At 48.1% G+C, this 13,418-nt stretch overlaps 1 protein-coding gene across 1 annotated transcript; it reads left to right on the top strand.

The window, feature by feature from the left end:
- The first annotated feature begins 1,064 nt into the window (after window positions 1-1,064).
- Window positions 1,065-12,528, top strand: LIN28A (lin-28 homolog A). The gene is made up of 4 exons (XM_045859899.1): window positions 1,065-1,095; window positions 1,549-1,733; window positions 11,107-11,291; window positions 12,312-12,528. Exons 1-4 carry the CDS (start codon window positions 1,065-1,067, stop codon window positions 12,526-12,528), a joined length of 618 nt encoding a protein of 205 aa, XP_045715855.1.
- Window positions 12,529-13,418: the final 890 nt, after the last annotated feature.

The following is a 13,418-nucleotide window of genomic DNA, read 5'->3' on the forward strand; positions in this document are numbered from 1 at the left end:
CTGGGGCGAGAGGAGGCCGCTGCCAGGGGCAGGAACACACTTCAAGTTTTGGGTTCCTCCTGGTTTCCCAGAAAGCTCCACGTGGGGTCAATTTTAGGCAGATTTGGAAGGCAAAAGGGAAGGATTCTTTACACAATCAGTTAGGAGCGCTTTGAGAGATCCGAAGAAACTCAGTCGGTAACTCAGGGAGGCAGGGAAACTGAGGAGACCAACAGACGTGGGGAGGCAGTGGCCTGGTGTGGACTTGAGATCAGTCCTGCCGGGTGTCCGGCCTCCCCCCGCGCTCCCCCCATCTCGGCTTCCCAGTATCCTGAACTCCAGGTCTATCTAAGCACACGGGGTGGGGGGTGAGAGCGGGTCAGCGCCGAGCAGCCGGGTCAGCTCGGAGGCCTGAAGGGGAAGGGGGGGAGGGGCGCTAAAGTGCTGGGGGAGGGGGAGGGCTCATCCATTTCTCCCTTGACAGGTGGTTTGTGTCTCTGATTGGCCAGCGCCGCCAGGCTCACACCTCCCTCCCCCAACTCTCTGGAATGTATAATTATCTGCGCGGGGGGCGGGGGTGCTGTGTGAGTGTGTGGGGGAGAAGTCACGTGGTTTTGAAACTACCCCTCACACGCACACAGAGTCCCCCCACCTGTATGTTGCTTTGGGACCCCCAACGAGTCATTAAAGTGAAGGATTCCAAATCCTGGGGTACTCAAGACTTTTAGGGCTGACGGCCCCTCTTTCCAGATGTGTGTATGGAGAGGAGGTGTCAAACCTCAGGGTTCTGAGAAGGGACACCCCAGAGGTGTCAGAGAACGCAGTGTGGGGGAGGGCAGGAGCTGGAGCCGAAGGAAAAGGGAGGGGAAAGGAGAGGGAGGAGAGGGGAGGGGGCTGCCCGCGGGGGGTTGGGTCATTGTCTATTAGAATTTGGGAGCCTTTGAAAAGCCGTGGGCCCTCCCACCGCTATTGTGCTGGGGAAGATGTAGCTGCCTCTTCTCTGAGCCACCCCTTTGCCTCCGGACTTCTCTGGGGCCAACAGCCGCCGGACCTGGGGCCCGGGGCCACGGGCTTAGCTGACTACCATGGGCTCCGTGTCAAACCAGCAGTTTGCAGGTTCGAGCTCGGGACTTCCTGGGGACACTCTGGGCTTCAGGGGCTCCCAGAAGCCACTTAAAAGGGAGGTGGGAAAGTGTTCCCCAGGCTGGCCAGAAGAACCCAAGTCTGTGCGGTCTCCTGCTTCAGGGGGTCATCTGTGGAGCAAAGAACGCTGGTGTCCCAGTGGCGTGCACACAGAGGCTACCGGGGCAGGGGGGAGAAGAGGAAGGGCCTGTCCGGTGGTCGATCCCAGGGCAACGTGTTGTGGGGAAAGGAGCAAAACTTTCAGGGGCACTCGCCACTGGCCTCCGCGTAAGGTTGGGGAGCGCGGGAGGCAGCCGGGACAGGTCTTTTATACTGGCTGCAGCCTCCTGGGTGTCCATGGGGGGCTAGCCCGGGTCTTCCTGCCGGGCCTCTGGGAGGGCCCTCCAATTCCGTGGCCCGCGAGCTGAGCGCTCTCTCAATCTCCAGGTGGCTGCGCCAAGGCGCCGGAGGAGGCGCCGGCGGACGCGGCCCCGTCGGGAGAGGAGCCGCAGTTGCTGCACGGTGCCGGCATCTGTAAGTGGTTCAACGTGCGCATGGGGTTCGGTTTCCTGTCCATGACCGCCCGCGCCGGGGTCGCGCTCGACCCACCGGTGGATGTCTTTGTGCACCAGGTGAGACCGATTCTGGTAACTTCAGCGCGGAAGGGGATGTTGGTGCGAATATTCAAGGGTGAGCGAACACGCTCCGCTGTTGGGTTGAGGGCGATCAAGGGCCCCCATTGTGCGTTCCCATCTTTGCGATGGTACCCCAGATCTGATTCCTGGTTAACTCCTACAGGACGAGAGTGAGAGGCAGAGTGGATTATCAGCACCTCCCACTCCCTTCCGGGAACCCTTCTGGCTTACCACGTGTTTGTTACCTCTTTCCCCTGGGAAGGGGGCAGGGGCGGGGAGGTGACCCCATGTGGCAGAAACTAAGGTTGTATTGTGCTTGCGGGTGGGGGGAGGGCCAGCATGCCGGCCAGGGAAGCACATGCCCGGCCATACCAAGGGCCCTGAGTGCCAAGCGCGTTTCACTAACAAGTGAATGGAGCTCCCGGGCGGGGAGAGGAAGGGAAACTGCTGTAGGATCCAACAAGGAAAAGGCTATAGTCGGCCAGGTCTCCTCACCAGCCAGGTGGTCACACAAAACTCAATCCCCGAGGCCTACCGAGGCGAATTTGGCAGATCTTTAAAGGGTCTATTTGGGGGCTTGGAAGCTCCGCCAAGTGACCAGTCTCAGATATACAGTTTACTGACTGGGCTTTTGCTGTCCGGTTCCTACCGTAAAGGAAAATCTAAGGAGCCCAGGCGTTAGATTCCTGGGCCAGGTTGGGAGGAGTTAGGTCGCAACCCCAAGTTCTCAGTTACCGCAGGGCAGAACAGTGGGGGTGAAATTCAGTGTCGCAGGGCAAGGGTCGAGGGAGGCTAGCCTCTGGACCTATTCTCAGCTTGGCATTTATGGCCCCAGAGAGCCATTCATTGCTGTCCTAACATTCCCAGCCTCAAACAAGGAGCCAGAGACTTCAGGTTTTCCTCCTCCCTGGCCTCCCTCTCACCCCTCCCTAAATATGTTAGAAGCCTTTGGGTGGTCCTGGGACACTAGCCACCCGTAAGGACTGTGTAAAGGAAGTTGTTGCTTGTGTCCCTTCCACCTTTATGGAGGTTTGGGGCTGGGTGTGAGAAGAAACTACTAATCCCAGGCCAAGGAGGTGGGCACCCAGGCCGGGCAGGGAGGGGTTACTTTGGGGAGGTTGGCTTTAGAGCCATGGGGGAGGGGAAAGGAGGATGTGGGGATTAAGAGTTGGAGCCTGAGGGATGGTGTTCTGGAGGGGGAGGGGTGGAGAAGGGAGATGCTGGGTGGACTGGTTGAAGGCTCTTAGAGGAAGTAAAGTGTGGGAGGGGCAACAATGGAGATTGGGGACCCAAAGAGATGGGGGTCTGCCAGTTAATGTTGGTGACTTGGGGTCACTGGGCTGCTTGAACATCGGCAAGGAGGGTCTGCGGCGGGACGCTTACCTACGCTCTTGTAGCACGGGTTCTTACCTGTATCGGACAACTACGGGTAGTTCTAGTTAGTGACGTTGCCCCTTCCCTGTCTCATTTACATATGTGAATGATAATCCACAGGAAGTCATTGTGGGAGAAACAAGGAAATTAGCCTCTTTAGATCACTTTATTACAGGAACCAGCTTTGAATGGCCCTCCTCCACAAGGTAGCCAGTTCCCCACTCTACCACTTATCTGATCACAAAGAGATTAAAACCCTTCTGGGTCTGGAGAGGGACTAGACAACTACCCCAACTTTGGGAGGCTTTGGATAAGGGTCAGAATCAACATTTCCTTGCCTTCATTCCTAAGGCTGCTGAATAGGGGGGTGTAACCCCCTCATCATCTTGGGATCCTTGGTGATGTGGGGGAGGAAGACACTTTCCTCTACCCTCAAGGTTCTTTTGGCTGGTCTAATCAAGTAGGCATTAGACAGATTAGCAAGAGAGTAACCAAATTTAATACTCATGTATAGGAACCCTGCATATATGAGAGTCAGGAACTCCACATGCACAAGAGATTTGAAGATACAAAGGAAACCTGGGCGTTCCCCTGTAGACATTCTGAGCTAGGGATGAGGTAAGATGCCTTGGGGGCTTTGAAGGGTTACTGTAGGACCATAAGAAGTAAAAGAAGTTTGGCCTGCCCTACCCTATAGACTGGTTAGAAGAGGTTATTTCTGATAAATTCTTACTATGGACAAGGCCCCTAATTCAACTTCTTATAGGTAGGTAAGGGAAGGGCAGAAGAAGTCTTTCTTAATCCTGCAGCTTTTCCTTGGAAAAATCCACATATCACAGAGGCACATCTTGGTGTGACGAGTTCTGAACTCCCACAGGACAACCAGGTGCAGGGGAAGGTTTCCCTGAGCAAGCAGATCTGTGCCTCAGGGCACTTAACCTTAGGATCAAAAGCAATTGGAAATATTGGATGGCAGAGAGAAAAGCAGGAACTTTCAGGTGTGGGGGGTGAAGCCCACACCATCAGTTTCAGATGGGTTAGTTAGGAGGTAATATTGACCTCAGAGTCTTGGAATTTCCAGGAACATTCCACCGTTGAATAAGTTATCAAGAGGGAGTTGAGCTGGGAGAAGGAATCTAAAATTTGTTATGACTAAACAGTCACAGGACAGTCAGTGACTAAGCCTTACTTGATAGCATCCCCCGCCCCCACCAAAGTTTTTTTTTTAATTTATTTATTTTTAGAGAAAGGGGAAGTGAGGGAGAAAGAAGAAGAGAAACATCCATCAGCAACTCAACCAAGACCCAAACCCACAACCCAGGAATGTGCTCTGATGGGCAAGCAAGCCAGCTACCTTTCGCTTTGCAGAACGATGCCCAACCAACTGAGCCACACTGGTCAGGGCATTAGGTCTTGATAACACGCTGCCTGGGCTTGAATTAATCCTCAAACCCTACCACAGCAGTAAGTTAGACTAGTGATCCAGTCCCTGCACTTGAGAAATATTTCTCTGGAACTCTCATGTAGAGGAATTAAGTAGATTCAGGGTGATCCTTAAAAATTGTCCTGGGAGAGGAAAGTGTTCCCAAAGTGGAGGGCGAGGGTAAGACATTTCTCTTTAAGAAGATATCTCCCCTTCTTTGACTGCTGGTGGTGGGCACCTTGGAGTTAGAGTTCAGGAGAGGTGATCTGGGAGCCCCTTCTAAGGAGAGAGGAAGGGGGGAAAGCAATTTAACATTTTCTTTTCCCTTCCTAGGTGGGCCTACTTGGTGCTTAACACTGTTCATTACTGTTCTTTCGCTCCCTCTCACTTTATGCCCCCAGGGTCTGAATGAGTAGGAAATGCAACAAACCCTTAGCCTTTAAAAAAAAATAAAGCAAAGAGATTAACAGTTCTTTTCTTTTATTCAGCTACAGGTCTTTGGATCTAGAACTCTTAGCCTGTCCCTAGGGTTAGAGGAATTTAAAAATCATAATAATGGCAGATGGCCAGCCCTTAAGTCCAGGTTTCTCAACCACTAAGGATGTAATTTGAGCAGGATAATTCCTCTTTATGAGCATCCTTCAGTTGTGACAACAAAAAAATGTCTCCAGACATTATCAAATGCCCCTCAGAGGCAAAATCACCCCCAGTTGAGAAATACAGGTATACAGGGAAAGCTGGAGCAAGAAAACTACAGTCTCAATTTCCTGAGATTCTGACATCTCCATGGCCTTTGGAGAAGCGTTTTAGCTTAATATGTTTCCTGTGGCTTAACTCCCAAACCCCCCAAAATTAAAAATGAGAAAAGGTGCCCTGCTTTCTCCTGCCACTAATCAGAACCCAAATATTTTAAAAACAGCTTTCTGGCTGAAAGACTGTATTAGAAGGCTTGGAGGAAAAAGAAGAGCCCCATCGAGTTTGGGTTAGAAGAAGTTTTTAATACTGATAAACTGTTGGAACCTGCTCAAACCGGCTTTTCCTGCAGATAAGTGCAGCCTCAGGCAGGGTCTAGGCTAGGACTCGTGGGGCTGGGGGTGGTGTGTGTAAAGAGATCTTTCACCTGGGTTATAGCATTAGTGGTACCTCTGACTGCTCACCTCACGTCTCCAGTCAGTGATGTACTTAGTCTTATCCCCTCCCCTAACTAATCTGTAAGCTCTTCAGAGGGAAGGACTAGCTGCAGGGTTAGTTTTCTGGTTCCCAGTTGGTAGGCTGAAGCAATGAATGTGAAGAAGCAAGGGGCTCCTCGGAGAATCAGGAGCACACGAACAGTTTGGAGTCCTTGTTAGTACAGGTCTTCCTTCAGAATGAAAGACTGGAGATGGGGAGAGAATGGTAACTGATAGCTGCTCTCTTTCTGGACGGATTGATTGGAAGCCATGGGATTGGCAGTCATTGGTTACTTCATTTCCGTCTTAATAGGATAAAGCATATTTTAAAAAATGAGTGAATCACTGACTTTCAAGGAAGTTGGTAGAGAAGTGCCTGGGTTAATTTGAGCATTAAGGTGTCTTCTTGGGTCCTTTTGTTTCTGAGGAGACGTGGTTTCTAGAAAAGGACCCAAATAAGGGCTGTACCACCATCCTGAGCAAAGCTTCCACTATGAGAAACTAATAACTTGCATTTGGTGACACTACTACTTGCCCTGTAAGTGGTTTTCAGTGTCTCCCAGGGCGTGTGGTTTCTGGAACATTCCTAATCAAACTAGAACATCATCCTTCTGTAATTCCATGGGTTGTTTTCAATTTTAGGTTGTGGTGGAAGGGAAAACTACCCCAGGCAAACATCTACCCCCCCTTCCGTGGGTATGAATAGTAATTGCCTAATTATTAAGCGTTAAGTCTGGGAGGTCAAAGAAGGTGAGGGAGGAGGAAGAGAAAACTTGAAAGAATAGTACACAATTAGTACAGATTAAGTTTAAATTATCTCAGTTTGGGGTTCATTTAATTTAGACAGGAAACCGAAATCCAAATAAATGGCTTTTATAAATTGCGTAAGCACAGCGTTACTGGCTTAAAACTCCAGGATCCTCTTTTGTACCCTGAGTGGGAGGATGGGGCAAGGTGAGGAGTAAGCGTCCCATCCTTCCAGGGGACTCTCCCTCATCAGAGTTCAGTCCCCTTGAAACTCCATCTGCCTGAGGACAGAAGAGATGTCTGCCCCAAGTCGCTGGGGAGAGAAGTCTAGGTGAACACTTGTCTTTACAGGCAGCTCCTTCCTTCTGCCGGCTGGCAGCCTAGTGCCAGTGGGCTGATGAGCAGCACCATCTGGTGGAGGACTCCAGGCAGGAGCTGGTGGTCCTGGCTCTGTCTGAGCAGAGGTGATACGGAGGTGGTTCTGCACAGATCTCTTTCCCCACCCTCCCTAACAAATAAACTATCAAATAAACTGCTTCTGGGAAAACTGGCTGGTTTGTCCCAGCCCCACCAAACCTCTACTTTCAGGAATGAAGCTCAGATCCGAACATGGGACACTTCAGGACTGAGTCATTCAAATTAGTTTTACCTGCTTTTTACTTTTTAAATGTGGCTATTAGAAAGTTTTAAAATGTCTGTGTGATTGGCATTACATTGCATAGTGCTGGCTATAGAGTCAGGCTATAGTTTGTTCCACAAATTGTGTGCAATACTGGGCCCCTAGGTAGTCTTGAGATGGAATGGCCGTGGGTGTTACAGAAAAGCTGGGAACACCAGCTTTGATTCCTGTGGGCAAGACGAGTAAGTGTTCTGAAATCCTGACTCTGCCCCTTAGGTAGAAAAGAACGATATGATAAAGGTGGGGAGGAGCACAGAGGAGAGATATGTCAGAGCTGGTAGGGCTCTAAGTCTGATCCCTGCTTTTACAGATGATTAAAGAACCAAAGCTATCCAGCCTCCATTGAGCAGGATGAAGGAATCTCAAATTCCTGTGAGCTTTTTTACTTCACACTCCCTGAGTGACCCCTAAGGTCTGGTCTCTTCATTCTTTAAACTTAAAGGGCATAGGTTGGTGCTGGGATGGGGATGCTTGACGTGGGGAAAGGTTGCGGAAGGCAGTGGTGAGGTATGAAGGGAGCAGAAGGCATAACTGGCCCGAGTCATTACCTGCCATCCCCCAAAAAGGCCTTTTGAAACTTTTCTGTCTGATTAAATGCTACCTTCCCCTGAGCAGTGGGCTGCCCTGTAGCCTGCTTGCCCTCCTTTCTTAAACACATTAGGAAAGGAAGAATGGAGACCTGCCTCCTACATCACCTATAAAATAATTTATCGGAGCCTGAGCCCTGGTTGGTGTTGCTCAGTGGTTTGAGCGCTAGCCTGTGAACTGAAAGGTTGCTGGCTTGATTCCCAGTCAGGGCCCATGCTTGGGTTGTAGGCCAGGTCCCCAGTTGGAGACACGTGAGAGGCTATCAATCCATGTTTCTCTCTCTCTCTCAAAATAAAAATAAAAATACGTAAAATAATTTTTCTGAGTAAGTAACCCTAATTCATGTTCCTGTGTAAAGGATTTGACTGAAGGCACTGGAGGGGAGGGGATCAGATCCTGTTTAGTTCCAGCCCTGGAAGCGAGGGGCGGCAGGTCAGAGAGAAGGAAAGATGGCTGCTGCTGGTGGTGACTCTGGCAGACCCACCATGCTTAACTAGGGAAGAAAGGTGTCTCTGTCTCCATTTCTCACACGGGAACCATAACCTCAAGGAGAAGAGGAAGGAAGGAACCAATGAATGGTGAGTGAGTGAGTGAGTGAGTGAGTGTGTGTGTGTGTGTGTGTGTGTGTGTGTGTGTAATCTCAGCCTCTGGAACTCCAGGAATCTGACCACCAGAACCAACCAGTGTCAACTCTTTGTTTCCAGGGGCTGGGCTCTATTGGGGGAACTCAAGCCTTGCCCCTCCCCGCCCCAAGCCTTTTCTTTTTTTGGAGGGGATGGGGAGAGGGGCGGGCCCTGCTTTGTGTGTGGTTGGGGGTGGGGTGGGGTGGGGGTTGTAACAAGAATTTCTGGCTCCTTTCTGATTTGGGCCCTGTGAGCCTGGCTCAGTGGGGCTGCATGCTGATTACCTATCTGATAAGAGAGGAATTCAAAGTATGTGTTTTAGGAAGGGGCCAAGCAGGGGGCAGGGAGCCACCCCTAGAGACATCCAGTCTAAATCTTGACCTGTTATGGTGAGATGGCTGCAGTTGTTTTTTTAACTATTTGAACGTCTTAAACAGACCTCAAATCCTCCAATGATGGAGTGGGTGGCCTGAGAGGACTAGTCAGTTTCATATTGGCCCCATTTATATTATCCTCTTGGTCTTACAGTAAGTCTATAAGATGTAGATAAGGAGAGTGTTTCCTCAGTAAATTGGAGCTCAAAGAGGGAATAGTTTTCTGAGTTTCCACTGCTAATTAGTGATAAAAACCAGAGTTAAAATTCCCAGTCTCTTGACACTTGGTTCCCTCTGCTTCTCTACCTTGATCCAGTTTGAAGAGGTTGATGATAATTGCCACTCAGTGGGGATTTATGTGTGGCGGGTGATGTGTTAATTACTTTTTCATGCTTAAAACCTCACAGTACCACCATAAAGTTAGTATTTACTTCCATTTTGTTGGTTAGAAAGGAGGGAACAGGCCTCCTTTCTAAGTCTCCAGACTTGTTCTTAATCACTCATCTGCTGAATTATAGCTAGACCTGGGGGTGTCCCAGCCTATGAGCCCACTAGGAAAACAGGAGAAGCTGCTATTGTCTGGGTCGTGATTCAACTCCTCCAGTACCTCCTGATTTCATGGCTTGTCCAGCTCAACAAGAGACAAATCACATCTGACTTCAAATTCAGGATCGTTACTGTGTGATGGGAAAGGGGGCTGGCACCTTTCTTTCTGCAGTGGAGCCTTATGTAGATACCCTGCTGGTAGTTAGCCCTTGCCTCTGAAGGATCTGAGGCCCAAAGGTGAATGGTTGACCATGGTTACTCTGCCAGATATTGGTAGAACCAGCATTTCATGACCCAGGATGTATCTGGCACCTGAGCCTGTGCTCTTAATGAATTATCTCAGTGGAAATATTGTCTTAAGCAACACCATTTAGGTTAAAACAAAAATGTGATTGATGAATTGGGGACCCCATGTGGCTAAAGAGCACATTTCATCTAACACCCAGTTTGAAATAGTGTCCCGTCCCTCCCCTCCGCCAACACCAGTTATAAAATACTCATGCTACTTCCTCATGTTCCCTTCAGCCCCCAGGACCCTTGCTTCTCTGAACCCCACTTTCTATGGTGACCACACCTTGTTGACATTTGTCCAAGTAATCAAGGAAGCTGTAATGAAGTCTATCCTGAGTTAGGGTATAGGAGGGGCTGTCACTTCTAGTAAGGTGATGTTAAGCGGTAAGGGGCAAGGTGGAGTGGGCTGTGAGCTTCAAATCAGGAATCCTGGGTTCTTTTGACACCGGCTTTGCCACTTGACTAGCTGTGTGAATAACTGTTTATCTGAAGGCTGCTAGGCTCTTCTTTGCAAGTGTCAGGTTTTTGGTTTTTTTTTTTTTTAGAGAATTTTTATGAGCTTATTTGAGCCAAACTAATGACATATGCCAGGAAGCAAGATCTCCAGTGCTCCCTGCAAAGTTTTTAAACTTGGGTACAAATATGTAGTATTTTAGGGTTGCTCCATACATTATTCTAAATCTTTTTTTCCCTTTAAATATATTTGGTCATTTTTCTAAGTCAAGTAATTAAAATCTACTCCTTATTCATTAATCCAAAAATGTGTGAGGCATTATTTAGGTGCAAAATGCAGCGGTGGACAAAAACGGGGATGTGACATTCTTTTAACCAGCTTCATGGTAGGGTCTGGGAGGGACTGTCGCCCCCAACCAGGTGTTGTGAAGCAGTAAGTAGCAAGGTAGACTGGGCTGTCGACCAATGACATTATTGTGCTGTCCTGCAAATTACCTAGTTATACTCTGTTTTATGATTCTCTCTTTTTTTAAATTTATAGTAGCTTTTTGTAGTTTTATCAGTCTAATTATCTGTCTTGATTTTATAGTTTTAGTCTTTTTAGCATATACATATTTTAAGTTCTGGAATATATTTTATATGCATAGGATACAAAGTGTAGAATTCTGGCTTCATTTCCCAATATACAGTGAATGTTCTCAACGGTATTTATTGAATTGTTTTTGTCACCTATTGATTTCCCCTCATATGCTTGATTCTCCTAGTGGACTTGCCCTTATATATGCATCTGCTTGGGTCATTCTGTCTTTTCCTTAAATTCTATGTTTAAAATTTTTTCTTCCATTTTACTTGGAACTTTAAACGAGATTAGCTTTATAAAAAATGTCATGGCACCTGTTATAACATGATTGTTCTTTGTCAATATAATGTAAATTTCTTGTTCTTAACTGTGGTGACTCCTTTTCTTTACTGATAAAATGGGAGTGTTATTACACTTGTTATTCCTGCATTACAAGAATACATGTGTGCAGGTTTTTGTTGGGGGGACTTGATGTGTAGTGATGGATGCTAGCAGTAAAATCTACCGTGTTTCCCTTCCCCAGAGTAAGCTGCACATGGAGGGCTTCCGGAGCCTGAAGGAGGGCGAGGCAGTAGAGTTCACCTTTAAGAAGTCCGCCAAGGGCCTGGAGTCTATTCGAGTCACTGGCCCCGGTGGGGTCTTCTGCATTGGAAGTGAGAGGCGGCCAAAAGGGAAGAACATGCAGAAGCGCAGATCAAAAGGAGACAGGTATGGATTGGAAGGTGGCTTATGTGGATTGGTAGGTACATGCTGAGGATGGGGAGAGTTCTCTCAATCTTCTTGCCTCATTTCTTGGACCAGGTTGCCAAAGATAAAATGAAGCCTAAGGTCCCTGGTAACATCTGGATGGTGAGGGTACCTCCCATAGATGTGGGAGACAAGGAGAAGGTAGTGTATTAGGAGGGTACTTGACACACAGTTTTTCTCTGTGAGCTGTAGCCTCACTTGCTAAGTGGGAATAGTGATACTAACCTCACGTGATTACTTCAGAACGAAGGAGACTGGCTGTGAAATGGTGTGTCTGTACTTGTTGCTCCTTCGCCAGGTCTTCAAATGGCTGATTTCATTCATCGTAGCTCTGTGCTCAAACAGACGTATAATCTGACTCCTTTAATTTCTTCTATGTTGTTAATGAAAGGCAGATACAGTCTTTTTAATATTTTATTTTATTTATTTTATTTTATTTTAATTTTATTTTATTTTAATTTTATTTTAATTTTATTTTATTTTTAAAGAGAGGGTAAGGGAGAAAGAAAGAGGGAGAGAAACACCAATGTGTGAGAGAGACATTGATTGGTTGTCCCTCCCACGCCCCCATCCCAGGGCCTGGCCTGAAACCCAGGCGTGTGCTCTGACTGGGAACTGAACCAGTGACCTTTTAGTTCACAGGCCGGTGTTTAATCCTTTGAGCCACACCAGCCAGGGCAGGTACAGTATCTTTAAGGGTATGGTAGAGTTTTACCTACCCCCCCCCCCCCCAAATCATAGTGCTCACTTGGGATCCATGGTTTCTATTCTTGGTATTTCAGTGTTTTCAAGGTGATGTGAATCTGAAGATCCAAACCTAGATTCAGGTTTGGAAAAGACTTCAAGATACCTAGTCACATGTCTCCTTTTATAAGTGGGAAAATTGGTCTCCAGGAAGGAAAGAGCCTGAATATCCTCAGAAAAAAAGGTTTCTGATCTCTTCTCATTCCTTTTTCAATTTTACATCCTGCTTTGTACCAGGTGCTACAACTGTGGAGGTCTAGACCATCATGCCAAGGAATGCAAGCTGCCACCCCAGCCCAAGAAGTGCCACTTCTGCCAAAGCATCAGCCATATGGTGGCCTCATGTCCATTGAAGGCCCAGCAGGCCCCCAGCTCACAGGGAAAGCCAGCCTACTTTCGGGATGAAGAGGAAGAGATCCATAGCCCTGCCCTGCTCCCAGATGCCCAGAATTGAGCTACAGTGTGTCGGAGGCTGTCCTTTTGTGATCAGGAAGTTTCAAGGAGCAGGCATCAATCGGCAGAATGGAGAAAGTGGGGACAGGGTGGGTAAGGGGCAGCTGGCACTGCCATGTATCTCAGGCTGGGTTCCACAGACTCACCCCCTCTTCCTTCTCAGTCAGGGGGAGCGGGGAGGCAAAGGAACCCAACCACACTCTATCCAATGCATGTGAGGGCTTTGGGGAAAATACCTCTGTGCTGGCTTTATTGAGTCTCCAGCTTCTGAAAGTGACCTGGATAGGGAGTTGTTTTCTTTTTAAAGAAGGATATGTAATGATATTTCCCCTGCCAGAGTGAAAAGATTACTATGAGACCAGATTGATGAACCCAGCCCACAAATGATTACATTCTGTGGGAGGGAATCTCTCAGGGGTACAGCAGGGTTTTTCCTTATCCCGCACTCTTGGGAGAGGGTGCTGAAAATTGCCCCAAGCAATGGGTTGTGACTATAGGCAAAAGGGATGGTTGGGGAACAGCTGCAGACCCACTGCTCCTAAGCTGCCTCCCACCCCATTTCTGGGCCAATACAATTTTATTTGGTCCCTTGGATAACTGCACCTTGGGTTCCACTTTCTCCAGGATGCCAACTGCACTAGCTGTGTGCGAACGACGTATCTTGTGCATTTTAACTTTTTTTTTTTTTTTCGTAATATAAATATGCTGGTTTTGTATTTTTGTGTATTTTAATCTAAGGCCCTCGTTCCTGCACTGTGTTCTCAGGTACATGAGCAATCTCAGGGATAAGTGGGCAGCAGCTCCGGGTCTGCACAGCAGGAATACTTTTTGTTGTTTTATCATCAGGGAGAACAACTATTTGGAGTGTATAGCCTATTGAACTACCTCCTT

This window comes from Phyllostomus hastatus, unplaced genomic scaffold (assembly GCF_019186645.2).
Source record: "Phyllostomus hastatus isolate PE091 unplaced genomic scaffold, TTU_PhHast_1.1 phas_scaffold_182, whole genome shotgun sequence".
Lineage (NCBI taxonomy): Eukaryota > Metazoa > Chordata > Mammalia > Chiroptera > Phyllostomidae > Phyllostomus > Phyllostomus hastatus.